The following is a 21,734-nucleotide window of genomic DNA, read 5'->3' as shown; positions in this document are numbered from 1 at the left end:
CGCAAAGACGTTCCCAGGAGAGGCGGGGCGGCCGGATACCTGGCGGGAAACGCAACTTGCGGCTCTGGGCTGCGGGTGTCGGTTTGTCGTTGGTTTTAAGGAAGAAAGGACTTTTCGTCCTGCCCAAGCCAGCGGCAGTGCATCCGGGCACTGTTTGTGGGGGAGCCTGGGGACTTGCCCTGAGCCCCCGGACCGAGCTGAGGGTCGTCTTCCGGCCCCGCGCTCGACGCCGGGAACAGCCGTGGAGGAGTCCGGCTGCGGCCTACGTTCAAGTCCTTAGCTGGCCTCCCCTCGGTCCGTTCCTGTGTCTTGGCTTGTAATGCCTCCAGGACAGCGGGGCATCCTGAACGTAGGAGGCCGATTTGTTCCCCAGTTAACTTTCTGGAAGCATATTTCAGAGTGCGAAGACTAAAAGGAGCCATTGTTTTATTATGTCTCTCCTGAAAAGCCCCACCACGACGCCGCCCTCGGTATCGCCATCTGATGGCAAAAAGGCAAAAAGTGTCGACAAGGAGTCAATAGGTAAACCTAAAGGATCCTGCGACGTAAACTGCCGTGGTGATGAACAGAACTCACCATCCACCGTTTTTCTGGAGTACCCTTTTGTTGTTGTTGGGTTGGTGAGTGCGTGTGTGCCAGTCCTGGGGCTTGAACTCAGGGCCTGTCCCTAAGCATCGTTTGCTCAAGGCTAGTACTCTACCACGGAAACCACAGCGCCACTCCCGGTTTTTCTGTGTATATGGTATTGAGGAATCGAACCCAGGGCTTCGTACTTGCTAGGCAAGCACTCTACCAGGAAGCCACCTTCCCAGCCCCCCACTTGTTTGTTTTGTGTTTTTTCTTCGGGGGAGGGGGATGAGTGGGGTGAAACAGGCTTCCTGTTTGCCTTTGATCTCACTCTCCTTTTGTCTCAGCCACCTTAGTGCTAGTTTTACTGGTGTGAGTCACTATGCCAGCCCATTCACATTTTCTCTTCATCTGAAATCCAGGGCATCTTAATTATCTATGTCTTCCTGCCACATTTGTCTAAATAAAACACCATAACTTGTATAGTATTTTTTGAATCAGAATCCTGTTTCACTACTACCCCTAAGGACTATGTTTATACTTTTTTTTTCAAGTATACACTTTTTAATATTGTTTTAAATACCAATAATTGCATGAAACAGCATCTGTTTTGGAACCTGGTCTTTGACTTTAAAGAAACTTTAAAAAAGGTAATTAGTGGAGGTAAGCTAAACACATGCAATTTAGTACATGTCTATTTGTATCAGGGGTTAGACCTTGTTCTAAGAATAATTGCTTAAAGATTTTCATTTATGTACAAATGAATACAAATTTGTTTCAGACTGAGTCTCAACGTCATCCTTACCTTGATGAGGCTAAAGCTCTCTCTCCAGCTTAACCTTCCCCTATATTTTAATGGTGGTATTGGGGTTTCAATTCAAAGACTTTGGTAGCTTTGTTTGCTTGGGTGGTACTTTACCACTTGAGCCATGCCTGCAGCTTTTTTACTGATTATTTTGGAGATGGAGTCTTTCAGACTTTTCTATCTATCTATCTGCCATATTGACTTGGAATTGAGACCCTCTGGATCTGTCTCCTGAGTAGCCAAGGATTGCAGCCATGAGCCACCAGCATCTGGCTCCCACTTTTGACTTTATATAAGAGAAGAATATTACTAAGTAGCATGACAATTTGGAGAGATTTATTTCCACATCAAGGGAGTCATTTTAAGACTATTCCAATAACTGAGTTAGTGAACTGAGTTTGTATTTGAATTTGTATTAATGCAGGTTCACCTGTATATTTGAGGTTTTGAACCTATGTTTGAGGCAATGTTTCTAGGGAAGGAAAAGTTGATTGCATTATTCTTGACAAGATGGTACTCAGTGATTTAGATACTGTTACTGTTATTCGCTAGAAGCCATCTTTGTCTCTGATAGAAAAATACAGATGAGATCAATGAGGCAGTGTAGGAAGTTCCATTTAATTCTCCAAAATACTACAGTAAAAACTTTTCTTTCCCATTACTTTTGTAGGACTTCCTGAGCTAAAGGAGAAAACAAATAATGTGGATATTTCCAAACCGTTTTCCACTTCTCTCCAGAACGAATTCATCCCTGAGGAAGTTCTTCTTTCTCTAACCTCTGCAGCTGATGCTGGCCCCTGTCCTGAAAACTTATTGCCTTCTAAGAAAACTAAAACTCCAAAGGTGATATATATATATTATATATTTTATATTCTAGACAGTATTAAACTTTAAAATAAAAGTGTTGTATGGTAAGAGAATACAGAGACGCCACATTTTGAGACGTTGATTTGCAGCCCTTATGGGAATGCTGGTGGTCTGCAGATGGACTCCTGTCACAGATCTGCAGCACAGCAAACACACTTAACACTGTTAGAAAATTGAGCCATGAGATGCAGAGAGGAAAGAAAGAGCAGAAACACAGTACCAACAAACCAGACTAACTTCAGTGGGGAGCTGAAGTGGGATGCCACATTGACCAGAGGAGAGCCAGGAGACACGAACAGGAAGACACCAAAGCTGTGGCATGGCATAATGGCCTCTGAGCTGGTCTGTGCTTAAATAGGGTCAGATCAGGGGGCAGGGTCACAGGGAGCTTGAGAGTTCATGACCAAAGATTGGCAGGTCCAGTAACCTGTTGTCCAAGTCCCCGCCCCTGCCTCTTGGAATTCAGGCACACCATCACTGGGAGGTGGGACTTCCCCTTCCTCCACCATGATGACAAAATGGCGCCAGTTAAACCTAATACCCTATCTGCTATGGGGCCAAGAAGGTGTCGGTTAGACTTAGCCTCCCCATCTCAAAAGCTCAGATCTTATGCAGGAATATTCCCAAGACTTGAGTATTTTCACAAATGTGGGTTGGGTTTTTTTTGTTTTTCAAGTCAGCCTATGAGTACCATGTTTGTTGGTCAGTTTTACCCTTTTCATTATTTTCTACTATCTTTACAAACTCCATGTGTTTTAATCTAAATTTACTAAAATGATCATTACTGTTCTTTTGGTCTTATTTTCATGCCTATAGAACTGTTCTAGTTTCAGTCTTTCCCCATGTTACTGAATAAGAATTCTGTTTTCTTAATATACCAATGCCCTTAATATAAAATGTTCAAAATAACTACCAGGAAGCTGGCACTTGAGAGTTATGTGGTATGTCCTCTGGGGAAATGGCCCCTTTTCTTTGTTTTCTCTTCGTGGGAAACCATACTTAGACCTCTTCCTCTTTGTTCTCTCTCTCTGCAAAACTGTGGCCCTCCCTGGAAGTCCCCACCCAGTACCTGTAACCCCAGGTAACTGGTCACTGCACACCTGGGAGTTAGTGGGAGGTCCCCTAGACTCTGAAGTCACTTCCTTATCAGCTGAGGTCACACCTTCTTCTTGCCCTTCCTTATATAGTCTCTCTCTGCCCTTAGTTTGAGGTGCTACACCCTACCCTAGAGTGCACCCTAGTTGTTTGGCTCTCCCAATAAACTCTTTTCTGCCTGAACCATGTGGTTGTGTCCTTTTGGCAACTATTACATGTGGGAGAAGCCAAGTGAGAGGGGGTGGATTAATGAAGAGAGGAATGTGTGTGTGGGGGGGGCAGGGAATGTGTTATACAGAGAAGCCACATTTTGAGAGGTCAAATCAGGAGTCTTTATTAGAAAGCCAGCAACTGCAAGTGGACTCATGCCCCTCCGGCTCCTCCCCACATACAAACTTGTATGCCTGAATGTAGCTGGCACAAAGCTTATAAACGCAAAAAACCACATGATTGGGGGTGGGGACTAAACCTAACAAAAGTGTTAGATATAAGCAAAGCAAACTAGGGGAACAATCGGGCAATCAAGAGCAAGTATTCTCTGGAGCAAAACTTTCCTAGAGCTAAAATAGATTGCTAAACATGCAATTCAAAGAATGAACTATTTCACCTCTAGAGTTCTGAACTGGCTGAAAAGTCCCCATCATCTATTAAGACTCCTGGATGGTGGTAAGGACAAGATGGTTTTACTTAGACCCAGTATCCATATTTCAAGTGTACTCATAATCATAATATTTAGGACATATTCTATGAAATTAGGAAAATTGTGAGGAGGGGTATGGTTAGGAAGGATGAGGGAGATAGAGGAGAATGATGAAAAGGGTGACTTTGATCAAGATACATCATATTTATAAACTGACATGTTGCATAGTAACCTCTTAGTGTAACTAAGATTAAAAAAAAAAAAGAATTGGTTGAGTCTATTTGACTAGTGAGCCCTCTTCTGGAATTTTGTGAATTTTTTTTTCTTCAGTGTACCCTTCCACGTACTGCAGATCATGTCTGGCAGCACCCTGTTCGAAGGAATAGATTCAAATACCTGATTGATCATCCTGTCTCCCTAACTGGAGCTGGAAGGTAAAGAAGGAGGAGGGTGGGATAGATACAGATAGTCATTTTCTCATTTTGCATGATAGATTTTGGAGGGGCAAGATTGGAAAAACTATAGAATCATGAATTATGAAACTTAAAGTATCTATGTTAAATCAGTACAATCTGTAAGGTAAAGGACTATCTTCTTGTATATGATTATTAATAGTATAAAATCTGTAGGTTCTGACTGTCCATACCTTTAAATCTGTTAGGGCTTTTGCATGCTTTTGCCCCTGTACTCCTACTCTTTATTGTACCCTTCTAAAAGGGACACAATTTAGTGCTCCCAGCATCTTGTCTGTGTAGGTGATTTTTGTACATCATAGAGGAAACATAGCTTCTTGATATGGAAAACCTTGGAGAACCGGGGCTTGGTTCCTGGTTCTCTTCAGAGGGAATTCATCGCCATTATGCCACTGTAGACATGTTTCAGATCAAATCAGTGAATACTGTTTTTGTATAATTCATAAGAATTTTCTAATTGTTAAAAATGTTTGGATACTTTCTAAGCGTTGTCCATTTATCATTTTAGTCCCTTGTGTCTCTGCTCTTCTGTATCTTTCACCTGAGTAGGTTGTTTAGTCTTTTTGAAATTACTTTCTTGATCTATCGTGAGAGAACAGTAGACTTGCTCACTTTTGCATGCCTTCTAGGGCGTTATGAAGCACAGGTGAGGTAATGAATGAAAAGAGCCTGTAAATCCTTAAAGGGCTATTAAGTATGGGGTCTGACTACTCAGAAAGAGTGGCTAGAACTTGACCTATTGACTTTTGTGTCCTGGGGCTTTAGCTCTCAAGTATCTGTACTTTGTTCTGTGCCTTTAAATCATGGCTGTTATTGGTAATAATTAGTAGTTACAAGATGTTTGGAGTACTTTGAAAAATAAATTAGTTCTATCTAAATGTGACAAAAAATCCACACAAAGGTTTTAACATCAATATTCCTGACTGGTATGTTTTGAAATATGAAGTTTATGCTGGGCACTGGTAGCTCATGCCCGTAAATCTAACTATACAGGAGATTGAGAACTGAGGATTGAGGTTTAAAGCCAATCTGGACAGGAAAGTTAGTAAGACTCTTATCTCCAATTAACCACCAAAATGCTGGCACTGGAACTGTGGCTAGAGTGGTAGACTACCTGCTCGATCCAAAAAACTCAGAAACAGTGCCCAGGCCCTGAGTTCAAGCCCCAGTACTGTTAAAAAAAAATTAAAAAAAAGTAAAGATCAGGTAGATACATAAGAACCCCTTCCCTACTAGACCTATTGTAGTCCTAGAGCCTATGAGCACAAACCTCACATGGCCAACAAAACTTTGCAGATGTGGTAAAAGTTAAGGACCTTGAGAAGAGGGGTTATCCAGATTGTCATAGTGAACCCATCCTAATTACCTGCTTAAAAGTGGAAAAGAAGCAGTAGTCACAGAAATGTATCAGAAGCAGATGGAGATTTGAAACATAGGAGGGGTTCCACCTTCCATCTCTGGCTGTGAAGAGGGAAAAGGGAGGCCACAAGCCAAGAAATACAATTGTATGTTAGAAGCTGAGACTTCCTATGACAACTAAAGGGGCAAATACCATGAAAGCAAGGATCTCAATCCTACAACGGGCAAGGCAGCAAATCGGTTAACAATCCAGATGAGCTCAGAAATGGGTCTTTCTCTAGTGTACCCAGGAACACAGCATATCAGCACCTTAACCTTAGCTCTATGATACCTGCTTTGGACTTGTGACTTGCAGAACTAAGAAAAATTTATTGTTTAAGCTAAGTTTGGAGTAAGTTGTTATGGCACCAAGACTAATAAACATACGCACAAATGATAGTAAATGCTAAGCGGTAACTTGTCCATTGACCTCAAAGGACCAGAGCACAGCTGTAAAATACAAAACAGATATCATCTAGCTTATGTAGTAAATATAACATATTAGATACATAGCATATAATAGTCATACATATGTCCATATATACTTATATACATACATACTTTGGGCAGTATTAGATTTGAACTGAGGGCTCTTCACACTTGCTAGGCAAGCACTCCATGTGTTGAGCCACCACATACCTCTTTTTGTGTTGGTTATTTTCAAGATAGGGTCTTGATTTGTGCCTCTGCCAGCTTGAACTGTGATTTTCCTATTCATGCTTCCTAGTGTTATTCTGCAATTCATTTTTAGATATAGAGAAGCCACATTTTAAGAGGTCTAATCGAGAGTCTTTATTAGAAAGCCAGTGATTGCAAGTGGACACATATCCCCCAAAACTTGCAGCTTCAAATATACTTAATCTTGTTAGAAACAGCGATGAGGATAGGAGGGTAAAGAAAGAGCAGAAAAACAGTCCCAACAAACCTGATCAGTTCCAATGGAGAGCTGAAGTCAGATGGTATGGTGACGTGAGGAGAGTCAGGAAACACTAGGCCTGGTGCGAAGTGGCAGCTGAGCTGGTCTGCACCTAAATAATTGGTTCATGATCAGGGACAGAGTCACAGGGAGCTTGAGAGTTTCTTGAGTTCATGGCAAGGACTGGTAGGTCCAGTTGCCTATTGATCAAATCCTTGCCCCACCTCTAGGAATTCAGGCATGCCCATCACCTGAGGGTGGGACTACACCTTCATCCACCAAGAAGACAAGAATGTGCCAGTTGAACCAATTCTCTATCATCCACTACATTGCTAAGATGGTGCTAGTCAGACCCCCTGTCCTTATTTCACTAGTGTTGATGAAATGATAAGATACAGAACCACACTAACCATTGTGCTTCCTCTGTAACTTGGGATAATAGGTATATACCACCATGCCCAGCCATTGGTTGAGATAGAGTCTTGAAAACTTTTTTTTTCCTTTTGTCTAGACTAGATTTGAACCTCAACCCTCTTATCTTGGCCTCCCAAATAGCATTTATACCCTTGAGCCACTCCTCCTGGCTGTCCCAACCTTTTTTTCATTGCCAATTTTTTAAAAAAATAATTTTTGATGATTATAGCTTCATCATTGACAATTTATTGGGTAAAAATTTGTATGTCTGGATTGTTTTAATTTATATTTCTCTTAAAGTGCACAAGTCAACAGTATTCTGTTTGTTTAAGATCTATTTGCATTTGCTTATATGTGAATATGTTTTCATATGTTTAAGAGGTATTTATGTTTCTTTTTTTTGGAAATTGCTTAGTTTGCTGTTGAATTGATGGTCCATTTCTAGTTATAGAATACTTTTTAAGGAATCCATCTCTTTGTTAGTGATTTGGCCTGGAAATATATCTTCTCATTTTGTAGATTTAAGTTTTTGAATTTGCTGCGGGTGGTTTTTGTCAAGTAAAAAATATATGTAAATTGGACTGGGGGTATGACTCAAATAGTAGAATAGTTGGTTAATGTATTCAAGGCCCTGACTTCAAACCCAGTTCTAAGGGAAAAAAGGCTATACACAGATTTGCTGGTCTTTTCTGTTATAACCAGACATGTGAGCAGTAGACCAGAATTGCTAATGATTATTTGACTTGTCAAGGAAAAGTCATTATCAGCCTTTTGGGGAATGATTTCAGAAGAGAGGTATAGGCAGACATCAAATGGCAACAAAATTTCAATTGACATTTAGTAGAAAGTGATATCACAACAGCAATCATGATGAAGGAAAGTTTTTTTTTTTTGTGTGTGTGTGTGTGTGTGGTTCTGGGATTTGAACTTAGGGTCTCATACTTGCCAGGTAGATGCTCTGCCACTTGAACTACCTCCCCAGTCCTATTTTGCTTTAAATATTTTTCAGATAGGGTCTTGCTTTTGCCCAGACTGGACAGGATTCTGATACTATTAACATTTCATGAATAGCTAGATGGTAGGTGCGTATCATTGTGCCCAACATTTATTGGAACTTTAGTGGAACTTTCTCTGCCCTGGCTGGTCTCTTTATAATCTCTGCCTCTCAAGTATCTAGGATTACTAGCATGAGCCACCGCTCCTGGATCAAGAGACACTTTTTAGAAAGGGAAAATACTTATTATGATCAAGAGGACTGTTTTAGAAATTTTAGTGAGTAGAATGAGGTCTCTGAGGAGGTGAGCCAGATAGAATCAAGCATTTAAGTGGAAGGAAGGAATAACCATGAGACTGAAGGCAAAGAGCTTGTGAGGTGAATGGAAATTGTGTGTAGAGAAGAGCTAGAACGTGAGGGAAATTCATGTCTAATGGCTCAGTGAAGTACGAAGTTCTAGGAAAGGAGGTCAGATGGGCTCACTTAAATGACCATTTTGCCCACAAGTAGGATAGGTGGGTATCTTACTTCTATTTTATCAGATAGAAATTTTACTTTTTAAAATACTTTTTTCTTATTTTTAGAGATATTTCTTTTCTTTATGATGTTAAGTATGTAAAAGGAGTGGCTAAGGAGAATGAACTTTGTCCCCCACGTATTGGCCGGTCCATACAGTCACATGATGGTGTCATTGTGCCTCATAAGGTAATATAGTTGACAATAACTTTCTCTACCTTTTAAATAATTTCTCCAAGATAAAGAAATAATTCTGTGACAGTCTACATTGCGTATCTGCCTTTATAGTGTTTTCTAACTCTTTATTTTTTTTGTGTGTGGCATAGAGATTTGAACTCAGGGCTTCATGCTTACTAGGCAATCATGCTAGCCCTGGAACCCCAAGCCTCTATCTACTATCTATCTATATCTATCTATATCTATCTATCTATCTATCTATCTATCTATCTATCTATCTATCTATCTATCTATCTATCTACTATCTATCTGTCTGTCTGTCTGTCTGTCTCTGTCTGTCTGTCTGTCTGTCTCTGACTGTCTCTGTCTGTTTGTCTAGCTATCATCTCTATATGTCTACCTATCTCCTCCTTCCCTCTTTCCTTCTTTTTTTTTCCTTTTGCTGGTACTGGGACTTCAACTCTGGTCCTTATATTCTCATTTGGCTTACATGTTTATAGCTAAATGCCTTATCCTTCAAGCCATGCCTCTAGCTCTAATTTTTTTTTTTCTGAAAAAGAGTATTTGTTTATTTATTACCAGTCCTGGGGCTTGAACTCTGAGCCTGGGGTCTGTCCCTGAGCTGCTTTTGCTTAAGGCTAGCACTCTACTACTTGAGCTATGAACTACAGTGCCACTTCTGGATTTTTCTGAGTAGTTTATTGGAGATAAGAGTCTGGTGGACTTTCCTGCCTGGACTGGCTTCACACTATGATCTTCAGATCTCCTGAGTAGCTAGGATTACAGGCATAAGCCACTGTACCTGGATAAAAAGAGTATTTAGCAGGAAAAGATCAAAGATAATTTTTACTTCTGTACCCTTTGTCTTGTACATAAGTCTGTCTGATCTGGGGAGGAAAAGAGGAGCACAGAAACAGTGGGGCAAAGGGTGAACCAATTCTTCAGTGATAATCACTACACTATGTTGGGAATCAACCATGCAAACTGCAGGGGAAAGGGGTTTGGAGGGGAAAAACTGGGAGAAAATGAAGGAAGAGGTGACACTGCTCAAAAAGAAATGTACTCATTACCTGACTTATATAACTGTAACCCCTCTGTATATCACCTTTACAACACGATTTAAAAAATAAAGTGAACTAAATCTGGCAAAAAAGATATTTAAACTGTTTTTCAACTCACAGTTATTGCTTTAATCAGTGTGACAGATTAGATACCCCTTCTCCGTAGAAATCCATATATAAGGTGGTTGAATTCTTATCTTTGATATCTTGTAAGCAGAATAGTAAGCTTCGTACTGAACTTAAAAAGCAAAGAGTTAATGAATACAACTTGCCCTCTATACCTCAAACACCATCTATACATAGAAAATATTTGAAAAACAGTTGCATCTGTATTGTGCTTTTCCTTGTCATTCTCAAAGTTTTACTTTATATTAGCAACCTAGAGACCATTTAAAGTAAATGAGATCAGTGTATGGGCTATCTCTAAAAACAGCACCAATTTATACAAGGACCTGAATCATCTGCAGAGTTGGGTATATGTATGGGGGTCCTAGAACCAGACCACCCTTCAGACACCAAGAAAGTTATACTCAAACTAAGGTAGTTTTCAAGTTTATGTTTATTTTTAATGTGCATTTTCTGCTTAAAGCTTTTTTTTGGTCACTTGTTGTGACCTACATTGCTAATATTGTTAGTTCTCAAATCAAAATCAACTTGGTAAATAGTACACACACACACACACACACACACACACACACACACACACACACACACACACACACACACACACACACACACACACACACACACACACACACACACACACACACACACACACACACACACACACACACAAATTGTGTAACTCAGTTTTTTCATGTATTAACGGGGTAATTTTTATTTGTTTGTTTTAAGCCAAAGACATTAACAGATACTTTGATTCCTGAAGAATTTCATATCGTGTCAAATACAGGAGTTTCAGGTTTGGAGTGTTACGATGAGTAAGTACCATGGTATATAACGAATATTTCATCTGCTATTTCTGGCTTTCCTTGCATAGAGGAGCCCATGGGCAGTACACTTGTGTTCATGGGTTCCTAGATGCCCTAACACAACTTTAGAAAGATATTAAAGACTACTGAAAGGACTGAAAACTTCCTGTGTAGTGTCTTTACTCCTGTCATCTCAGCTACAGAGGAGGTTTAGATGGGAAGACTATAATCTGAGACCAGCCTTAAGCATGAGACTATTAAATGGAACAGCAAATCCCTGAGAAAACTAAAAAGCAAAAAGTGCCTGAAGGCATGACTCTAGTGATCGAATATTTGTCCTGAGATCTAAACTCAAGTGCTACCTCCCAATAGAGGAGTTCGGAATTTTCATAATTAAATTGTTCTTTATCTTTTCATGACAATGGCTTTTGAATTTTTGGAACTTATTAAAAACATGGACTGGGAAGGTGGCTCAGTGGTAGAGTGCTTGCCTTGCATGCCTGAGGCCCTGGGTTCCATTCCTCAGTACCACATAAGCAAAAAGAAAAAAGCCAGAAGTGGCACTGTGGCTCAAGTGGTAGAGCGCTAGCCTTGAGCTGAAGAGCTGAGGGACAGCACCCAGGCCCAGAGTTCAAGCACCATGACCGGACCCAAAAAATAAAAAATAAAAATAAAAACTTGGACTATGTTCCTTAAAAAGAATTTTGAAACAATGAACACACATAGATTCTACAGAAGGTAGCCAGGATTTCATAATACATGCTGTACTCTTGCAGATGAATCATATTGTTTTCATTGGTTTCTATTTATGGAATCCAGTATGGGATCTTGTCTTTATTTTCTGAAACAACACTTGGATGTTTCAAAGTGCATAAAAATGGATTAGGTTTTAGAATAAAGTATCCAAAGTTTCTCTTTCTCCAGATTGTATCCAATGTGTGTCATATAGCATTTCCAATGTTTTTGCCAAAGACAACTACATGGAACTCATTTTTGGGGAGTAACTATATTATTTCTTTTTTTGAGGCAGGATTTCACTATGCAGCCCAGAATGGTCTTACACTCTCCATCTTTTTGCTTAAGTTCCTAATGTGTTGGTATTACACACATGTACCACCACACCTGGTTCTCTGTCCTTCCACTTTTGAAAAGGTTGAAAGAGATTTTTTTTTTTTTTTTGAACTCTGGGCCTGGGCGCTGTCCCTCAGCTCTTCAGCTCAAGGCTAGCGCTCTACCACTTAAGCCACAGCGCCACTTCCAGTTTTTTTCTTTTTGCTTATGTGGTGCTGAGGAATCAAACCCAGGGCCTCAGGCTTGCAAGGCAAGCGCTCTACCACTGAGCTACCTTCCCAGCCCCTGAAAGAGATTTTTTAATGAATCAGGAAACTTTTATATTTTTGCATACAAGGGAATATGACTAATTTTCCTTTTTACCTAAAAATGTTCCAAAATGATATCATTGTAACTATGTTTATAGATGTCTGTGGATATCTGGATATGTATGAACTTATATGTAAATGATGGACCTTTTTGATTGCCTCCAACCTTACTAATTTCATGAGGGCTTAAGTTTACCATAAATCATGTCTTTAGGAAATACTTTTAGTGAAGAATAGTACTTAGAAATCAAGATTCTGTAGGGGGAAAACAATGGAGGGGGTAACAATGTTCAAGAGGAAGTGTACTCATTACCTCACTCATGTAACTATAACCCTCTGTATAGTATCTTTACAATAAAAAAATTAAAAAAAAAAAAAGAAATCAAGATTCTGAGTACTAGATGTGCTGATAAACATACCAAAGTATTTCCTTTCCTCCTTCCTTTTTTTCCTTGCTGCCTTTCTTTTTTGGGATGCTGGGGATTCCCAGAATATTTTCTTGAAATAATACTTACTTCCTCTTATTTATTGTAGTAAATACACAACTCTTCTCACAGATAGTGAAAACAGACTGTTACTCTTCCCGTCTATGTAAGTAGTTTGTTTTCTAAAACATTTATGAGAAAAAATAAATTGTGTGTACTTATATTTCTTTTTTGATAATTTCTTAAACAAAAGTTTTATTTTATGCAACAAAAAATCTTAAAATTGTAGAAGAGAACAAAGATAAAAATTGCAGTGATTTACACTGCAGTCATCTACAGTGGTTCCATGTGTCTAGTTATATTCAAATCTATATAGTGAAGTATTTATATACTATGAAATGCTTTTAGCTGAACCATTAGTAGTTCTCCATTTTGCCACAATCTTTTCCTTTCTTCTCTCTCTGTTTTTTTTTTTTTTTTTTGGTCCGGTCGTGGGGCCTGAACGCTGTTCCTCAGCTCTTCAGTTCAAGGCTAGCGCTCTACCACTTGAGCCACAGCACCACTTCCAGCTTTTTTCTTTTTTGCTTATGTGGTGCTGAGGAATTGAACCCAGGGCCTCAGGCATGCAAGGCAAGCACTCTACCACTGAGCCACCTTCCCATGCTTTAAAATACCATTAACAGGTCTTTCCCTTTGAGAGCACCCATACTCTGTTAGAGTGTGCCCCTGCCTTTTTGCTTGTCTGTTTGCCTGCTTGTCTGTTTGCTTGCTTACCCAATAAAGCTCTGCCAAGTTTTCTTACCATTAAAATTCCATTAACATTTCATAGTATATTTTTGCTTTACACATACTATATTCTTTCTATTTGTGGAATATCTATGTAATGTTAATTATAGCCGTCTGCCACCTTAATCTTCCAGGAAACCTAATAAAAGAGTTGAAGTGATCCAGCTGAATGATGTGATGGACTCAATGCTAGAGAAAGCTGGTATAGAAAGTAAGGAATACACAGGACCAACCAAGGTAACTAACTCAGTGCAACTAAATTAGTGGTGAGGAGTCTGTTCTCTGGTGGCAGAGTGCCTGGATTGAAATCTTGACTCTACATTTATTAACAGTGACTTTGGGCAAATCATTTAATGTATTTCTGTCTCAATTTCTAAATTGGTAAATTAAAGAGAATACTAGGAATAGGTTTATCCCTTTGTAGGGATCTTTTTTGTTTTTGTTTTTGTTTGGTAGTGGGGCTTGAACTTGGCCTGAGTGCTGTCCCTCAGCTCTTCAGCTCAAGGCTAGTGCTCTACCACTTGACCCACAGTACCAATTCTGGTTTTCTGGTGGTTTATTGGAGATTTGTGTCTCACAGACTTTCCTTCCGGGGCTGGCTTTGAACTGCGATCCTCAGATCTCAGCCTCCTGAGTAGCTAGGGTTATAGTATGAGCCATGGATGCCAGTCTCCTTAATTTTCTCGACCTTGATATTTTGCAGTTACACAGCCAGTTTTCAGTTTTTCTCAGTTTTTATTTGTCTATATACTCAAGATTAGATTCAGGTTTTGTATTGCTTGAACTAAGAGCCTGGGCACTGTCCCTGAACCATTTTGCTCAAGGGTGGCACTCTGCTATTTGAGCCACAGCTCCATTTCTGTTTTTTTTGGTGCCTTGTTGGAGATAAGAGTGTCATGGATTTAATTTCCCAGGATGGCTTTGAGCAATGATCCTCAAATCTCAGCCTTCTAAGTAGCAAGGTGATAGGCATGAGCCACCAGCACCTGGCAAGTTTTGTATCTTGGGGCAGATATAACATAGTGGTGGTAATGTGACCCTTTTTGGGCACCATATTAAAATGTACAAAACTAGATAGAATAAAACATTATATAATTTTTTTAATGAAGTGAAGTAAATCAGATGTTACTAAAACGTGTTCACATTTGGTGTACTTAGTTTGTAAGACAATTTTTACTGGTAAGACTGTGGTAAGTGCTGATTACTTTATCTTCTCCCAGATGCACCAGCTACTACATGTGTTGAAGAAGGAACAGGCCATTTACAATACAGTGTTTCATGAACTTATTCGACAAGTCAGCGTGGACTGTGCAGACAGGGGAGAGCTGCTATCCAAGATCAGGTTGAACTATCATCAGAATCTTCCTATCTCCTTTGTATATTATAAATTGCAATTATAAGCTGGGACCTGGTGGCTCATGCCTGTAATCCTGGCTACTCAGGAGGCTGAGATCTGTTGGTTGTGGGACTTGAACTCTGGGTCTGGGAGCTGTCCTTCAGCTCTTCAGCTCAAGGCTAGCTCTCTACCACTTGAGTCACAGTGCCACTTCCGATTTTCTGAGTGGTTTATTGGAGTTAAGAGTGTCACAGACTTTCCTGCCCTGGCTGTCTTCGAATTATGATCCTCAGATCTCAGCCTCCTGAGTAGCTAGGATTTCAGATGTAAGCTACCAGCAGCAATTACAATTATTAACACAAATTCATTATACAAAAGAATGAGATTTACTGTATGTTTCCACACACATAGTTTTGAGTTTTATATTACAATTGTGTTTATGTCTACTTTTGAGAAGTCCACAAAAATACAGTTTTTTGTTTTACTGATAAGAAATGTAGCCAGGTCCCAGTGGCTCACGACTGTAATCCTAGCTATTCAAGAGGCTGACATCTGAGGATCACGTTCAAAGCCAGCCCAGGCAGGAAAGTCTGTGAGACTCTTATCTCCAATTAACCACCTGAAAACCAGAAGTGGCGCTGTGGCTCAAGTAATAGAGCACTTGCCTTGAGCTGAAGGGCTGAGGGACAGCACTCAGGCCAAGTTCAAGCCCCACAACTAACCTCCCCCCCCCCCGCAAAAAAAAAAGAGATGTAATTCCCCTCCCCCCCTTTTTTTTGAGAGGGTACTGGGACTTGAACTTCTGCTCCTCGTTGGCTTTTTTGCTCAAGGCTGGTACTCTACCACTTGAGCCACAGTTCCACTTCCAGCTTTTGGGTAGTTAATTGGAGATAAGAATCTCTTGGACTTCTTGCCCTGACTGGCTATAAACTGTGATCCTCAGACTTCAGCCTTCTGTATAGCCGGTGGTATAAGCCATCAGTGTCCCACTCATAATTTGCATTTTATAGACGATTTTACTTTTTCAATTGGAAAGAGGCTGGGTTTTTCTTATCTGTAAGTAAAGGTTATAGCTTCTAGGACAATTTCACTAACCCATTTGTTCATTTATAAATCAATGAATGCCAAGTATGTGCCAAGTAATGTCATGTTTCACAGGATTATAATGAGGTTTAAATGAAATCACAGTAGTTGTTCAATAAATGTTATTATCAATGATGATGATAAATAGTATTGTTACTATAATTTTTCTTCTTATGACTATGATCATCTCTAAAATGATAAAAGAAATAGCAGAATAAGGATACCTTTGTTAAATTGTCAAAATAGAGGGACATTACTAGATCTTTCTGAATATCAGTTTCTTCTAAATAGGAATTAACATTGTCAGTTTTGCTGTAGTCTGGGAGTTCTGGAAGCTTAGAAACAAAGCCATTAATAAGAGCATGGTTAAGATTAGCTAGAAATGAGTAGTTAGAACATCACTAGAAGCTGAGAAGTGCTGAGTAAGAATGAGAATAGGGACAACTGAGGTCTGAGTTGTCAATCAAAGGACAACCAAGAGTGATAGATGAAGAAGCAAGGCAAAAGAAATATATGACTAACAGTCTGTACCAACTGTGTTGGTCAGCTCTCTGCCACTATAATGAAATACCTGAGGTGGGTGACAGAATAAAGGTTCAGCTGGGTGCTGATGGCTCATGCCTATAATCCTAGCTATTCAGGAGACTGAAATACAGAGGATTACAATTTGAAGCCAGCCTGGGCAGAAAAGTCCATGAGATGCTGCCTCCAAAATAAGCAGCAAAAAGTAAGGCTGGAGGCATGGCTAGCAAGCATATCAGCCCTGTCTTTAAACCCTGATACTGTAAAAAATAAAAATAAAAGGGTAAAGGTTCATTTTGGCTCACGTTTTTGTAGTTTCTGATCTATGATTGGTTGGCCCCTTTGTTTGGGGAGCTATAATGAGGCAGTGCACCATGGCAAGAGTGCATGGTAGTTTAAAACACATGTCCTACTAGGAAGCATAAGAGACAAAGAAGAGGCTGGGATTCCATTATCCCCTCTAAGGACATATGCTCAGTAACCTAAAGACCTCCATTAGGCCCCACCTCCTAAAGATTCTTCTACCTCCTTGGGGTACCACACTGCAGACCAAGCCTTTAAACACACAGGCCTGGTGGGGGGGGCAGTATTTACCATTCAAATTAAAGTACAAACTTTCCCCTCATAAGGGGCAGGTTTGGAGAGGACTATTCCAGCTGATTTCAGGAGTTAAGTTTTAGTGGCCAAAATAGGGTGGAGTCACATCTCAGAAAGTCTAAACAGAAAGGGACAGACAAATCAAAGCAAAAATAAGAAAAATCGGGCTGGGAACGTGGCTCAGTGGTAGAGCGCTTGCTTTGCATGCTTGAGGCCCTGGGTTCGATTCCTCAGCACCACATAAGCAAAAAGAAAAAAGCCGGAAGTGGCGCTGGGGCTCAAGTGGTAGAGCCTAACCTTGAGCTGAAGAGCTGAGGGACAGCGCGCAGGCCCAGAGTTCAGGCCCCATGACCGGACCCCCCCCCCCCAAAAAAAAAAGAAAAGAAAAGAAAAATCCAGCCAGATGCCAGGGAGACCAATTTAAACAATTGCTAAATTCAAAGTACTACAGATACAAGTGCTCTAAAAGCTAAGATTTAGAGTAAAGATGGGATTAAAGTACAAAGTAAATGAGAATTAGCAGTGTGATATGGACTGGTGAAGCACTCTGCAGAGCCCAGCATTTCCTCATTGTAGGAGCTCTTTTGAAGATCTAGGAAGCACTCAGTGGAGAGGATTTCTGCTCTTCTACATCCTGTCATTTGCAGAATCCTCCCTGTTTACAAGATGGTTATGAACATCCAGTAGAAGTCCCCAGCCAATGGTAACACCAGACCCTGGAGAATACTTGCTGTCTGCCAATAAGGTCTTCTCTGTCTTGTTACTGTAGCTTCCTCTCTATCTCGAGTGCTTTCTAATTTGTATGTGTGTTTCTCAGGCAAACACATCATTACAGGAGGAATTCAGAATGTCTATGCTTCTTCTACCAAGGACTTTCTCCTTTAATTATCTGGAGTCAGCCACTACTTCTAGATTTGGGAGTCTCAACCTTATCCATCTGTAACTTGGCATTGATTGGAACCCTTATGTGTTCAGCTCAGAGATAATCATTTGCTTACAAATTTGTTGAACAAATGATTAAATGGATGAGCTGAGGCTTTGGGAGATATAGCAATGAACTAGAAAGAAACTGAAATGATCCCAGTTCAGTAAGGTTTATTCAGGTCACAAGTTAGATTGGAGAGTCTATTTGAGGGAAAGTAGGAAATGAATTTGGATAGATAATTTCCCAAATGCAAGCATATGTTTCCATCTCACAGAACACATGAATAGAAAACATTTTTATAGGAAGAAGCACAATTCTTAGATTGGATATGAGCTGAACAAACTCTCATATTACATAGAAATAAGAGTACTAGTATAATTCTTTTTGGTTTACACTAGAGTTACTTGACTTTATTTCACTTCATTTCTTTTTTTTTTTTTTTTGTCTTTTCTTTTTTGGTACTGGGGATCGAACCCAGGACGTTGCACTTGCTAGGCAAGCGCTTTGCCACTGAGCTACATCCCAGCCCTATTTCACTTCATTTCTAATATTTTGTTTAAAAATTTCAAATATAAAAATGCAAAGGCTCTTGATGTGAAAACAGATACTCATGATCTAGATTCTTTCATTAAGGCCAATTTTATTGTTTGTACTTCCCTTTGTCACTGGGATGACTGGCATGAACTATATCACCCATAGTCTTATGAACTTTTATGCCCAAGCTGGTCTTGAACCATGATCACCTGATCTCTACCTTCCGAGTAGCTAAGATTACAGGTTTGAGCCATTGTGTCCAGCTTGTTTGCTTCTGTCAATTTCAGAATGATATATGGTTGGCATCATATAACATAGTTTTTGTGTGTGTGTGTGTTTGTGTTTGTGTGTGCACATGCACACGTGTGTGTGCCTGCTGTTCTGGGACTTGAACTCTGGGCTTAGAGACTGTCCCTGAACTTCTTTTTTTTTTTTTTTTGGTCTGGTTGTGGGGCCTGAACTCTGGGCCTGGGCGCTGTCCCTCAGCTCTTCAGCTCAAGGCTAGCGCTCTACCACTTGAGCCACAGCCCCACTTCCAGCTTTTTTCTTTTTGCTTATGTGGTGCTGAGGAATCGAACCCAGGGCCTCATGCATGCAAGGCAAGCGCTCTACCACTGAGCCACCTTCCCAGCCCAATTCTGACTTTTTTTTTTTTTTTTGTTGGTCATGGGGCTTGAACTCTGGGCTTGGGCGTTGTCCCTGTGCTCTTCAGCTCAAGGCAAGTGCTCTACCACTTGAGCCACAGCACCACTTTCCCTGAACTTCTTTTGCTCAAGGCTAGTGTTCTATCACTTGAGCCACTCCTTCACTTCTTGCTTTTTCTGAGTAGTTTATTTACTTATTTATTTATTTTTATTTTTTGTTGGTTGTGGGACTTGAACTTTGGGCTTGGGTGCTGTCCTTGTGCTCTTCAGCTCAAGGCGAGCGTCTACCACTTGAGCCACAGCACCATTTCTGGTTTTCTAGTAGTTTATTGGAGATAAGAGTCTCACAAACTTTCCTGCCCAGGCTGGCTTTGAACCGAGATCCTCAGATCTCAGCCTCCTGAGTAGCTAGGATTAGGCATGAACCAATAGTGCCTGGCAACATATACTTTAAAAAATCTATAAAATATTTGTGTATGTGTTGTTGTTGTTGCTGTTGTTGTTGTTGTTGTTGGGAAGAAAAAGACCTAAAGAAGGTGTTTTTAGGGGTTAGAAGCATGGCTCAGTTGGTAGAGTGCCTAGCCAGTAAGTAAAAGCAGCAGGAACCAATTCCCAGTCTTGAACCTTAAAAAAAAGTTGCGTTTTTTCTTTTTGTTGGTCATGGGTCTTGAACTCTGGGCGTGTGCACTGTTCCTCAGCTCTTCAGCCCAAGGAGAGCACTCTACCACTTGAGCCCCACAGCACCACTTCCGGTTTTCTAGTGGTTTATTGAGATAAGAGTCTCATGGACTTTCCTGCCCGGGTTGGCTTTGAACCGTGATCCTCAGATCTCAGCCTCCTGAGTAACTAGGATTACAGGTGTGAGCCACTGGCGCCTGGCTTGGATGTTGGTTTTCTAACATTGCTTTCTTTCATGCCTATTTTCTGTCTCCCTCTTTTTTTTTCTTTTGTCTAATATCCTGTTTCCCTCGTTTCTCATGCAGACAGAGGTATGTGCAGATGCTTGACCAGATTGCCCGGCAGATGATTGACTTCTACAAAGACTTGGTGACTCAACGAGTGATGGACCAGCGCATTTTAGAAGAACTGTATAATTTCAAGCATGTTATTGAAGAATTGACCAGGTAGAAACTATGACTGTAATTATCCTACACACAAAAACTGATTGATTGTCCTAAATGCAAAAAAATTCACAAGCATGTCTCCTTTTTTTTGTCAGTAATGGGGCTTGAACTCCGGGCCTGGGTGCTCTCCCTCAGCTTGAGCCACAGCACCATTTCCAGTTTTCGGGTGGTGCATTGGGGATAAAAGTCTCATAGACTTGCCTGCCCAGGCTGGCTTTGAACTGCAATCCTCAGATCTCAGCCTCCTGAGTAGCTAGGATTACAGATGTGAGCAATCAGCCAAGGATGTCTCAAAAGAACAAAAATTAACCGGGTGCTGGTGGTTCATGCCTGTAATCCTAACTACTCAGGAGACTGAGATCTGAGGATTGTGGTTCAAAGCCAGCCCAAGCAAGAGACTCTGTGAGACTCTCATCTCCAATTTACTACCAGGAAACTGTAAGTGGTGCTGTGGCTCAAGTGGTAGAGCACTAGCCATGAGCTGAGCTCAGGAACAGCACATAGGCCCAGAGTTTAAGCTTCATGACTGACCAAAAAAAACACTAAAAAAAACCCCCAAAACAAAAAAACACAAAATTGGATACTATAGACACTGATGTAGAAAAATGGAAGACATGGCTTAGCACAAAATTAAAGCTCTGTATATATTTGATATATATTTGTATTGTATATATTTGTATATATTTGATAGGAAGAGACATAAAACAAAGAGAACAGGAAAGCAGATGGAGGAGTCAGGTAGAGCAAAGTGGGCTTCAGCTTTGGTTCTAGATGGTTCTAAAGGATGCCTTCCCCCATCTTATTTCTTCCTTCTACCAGTGTGATTCCATTGTCATACCTGGCAAGATTTCATCCAGGACATTCCCTTGATTTTCTTCATTTGATTTATGAGATAGAAAAAGTAGGAAGTTTTAACATATTAGAACTGAAAAGAGGGCTGAGGGCAAATCTAATTTCCTGGGTAGAAACTATTGGAAATCCCCAGATTTTGAAATTTCTTACCTTTATTTCAGGGAACTTTGTCTGGTTCGGGCACATGATATAAAATTAACAAAGGAAGCAGACAAAGCCCGCAAGGATTTGGAACAGGCTATTTTAGATGCTGAGAAGAATGCAAAGTGAGTCACTTTAAGTTTATTTTATGGGGACTTCTGAAAAAATGGGTATGCTACTAACTTCTTGAATTCTACAAACATGAGTTTGTTTCTCTAGCTTCAGTCTTCTCCCTGAATTTCAGATTCATATAATGAAGTCTCAACATTTCCAATTAGAGATCTAAGTGGAACTGCCCAGTGAATTTCTGTTCTTATCCCCAGTCCTGTTGCATTGCAGTCTTTGCTGTCCTGGTTAATGGCAAGTCTACATTCCAGTTTCTAGGCCCCAAATCCTTGACTCATTCTTTTTTTTTTTTTCAATTTTTTTATTGTGATTAAGTGGTTACATAATTCCCCAAATTTCACAGTATTGTGGGATAGTGATGCTCAGTTAAAGTCACAAACACATTCTAACTTTACTGGAGCAAAT

At 40.2% G+C, this 21,734-nt stretch overlaps 1 protein-coding gene across 1 annotated transcript in view; it reads left to right on the top strand.

Annotated features, from left to right (window-relative positions):
• Positions 1 to 21: 21 nt before the first annotated feature.
• Positions 22 to 21,734, top strand: part of Axdnd1 (axonemal dynein light chain domain containing 1) — a 70,351-nt gene continuing 48,638 nt past the window's right edge. The window contains exons 1-10 of the mRNA XM_070034364.1: positions 22 to 522; positions 2,043 to 2,215; positions 4,305 to 4,408; positions 8,754 to 8,874; positions 10,779 to 10,864; positions 12,769 to 12,825; positions 13,580 to 13,682; positions 14,666 to 14,787; positions 20,070 to 20,210; positions 21,224 to 21,328. Coding sequence (XP_069890465.1) covers positions 432 to 522; positions 2,043 to 2,215; positions 4,305 to 4,408; positions 8,754 to 8,874; positions 10,779 to 10,864; positions 12,769 to 12,825; positions 13,580 to 13,682; positions 14,666 to 14,787; positions 20,070 to 20,210; positions 21,224 to 21,328 — 1,103 coding nt within the window. The 5' untranslated portion in view covers positions 22 to 431. The remainder of the gene's footprint in view (positions 523 to 2,042; positions 2,216 to 4,304; positions 4,409 to 8,753; positions 8,875 to 10,778; positions 10,865 to 12,768; positions 12,826 to 13,579; positions 13,683 to 14,665; positions 14,788 to 20,069; positions 20,211 to 21,223; positions 21,329 to 21,734) is intronic.

This window comes from Dipodomys merriami, unplaced genomic scaffold (assembly GCF_024711535.1).
Source record: "Dipodomys merriami isolate MVZ:Mamm:240054 unplaced genomic scaffold, mDipMer1.0.p SCAF_24, whole genome shotgun sequence".
Classification (NCBI taxonomy): Eukaryota; Metazoa; Chordata; class Mammalia; order Rodentia; family Heteromyidae; genus Dipodomys; species Dipodomys merriami.
Note: the sequence above shows the minus strand (reverse complement) of the source record. Positions and strands in the feature narration are given on the sequence as shown.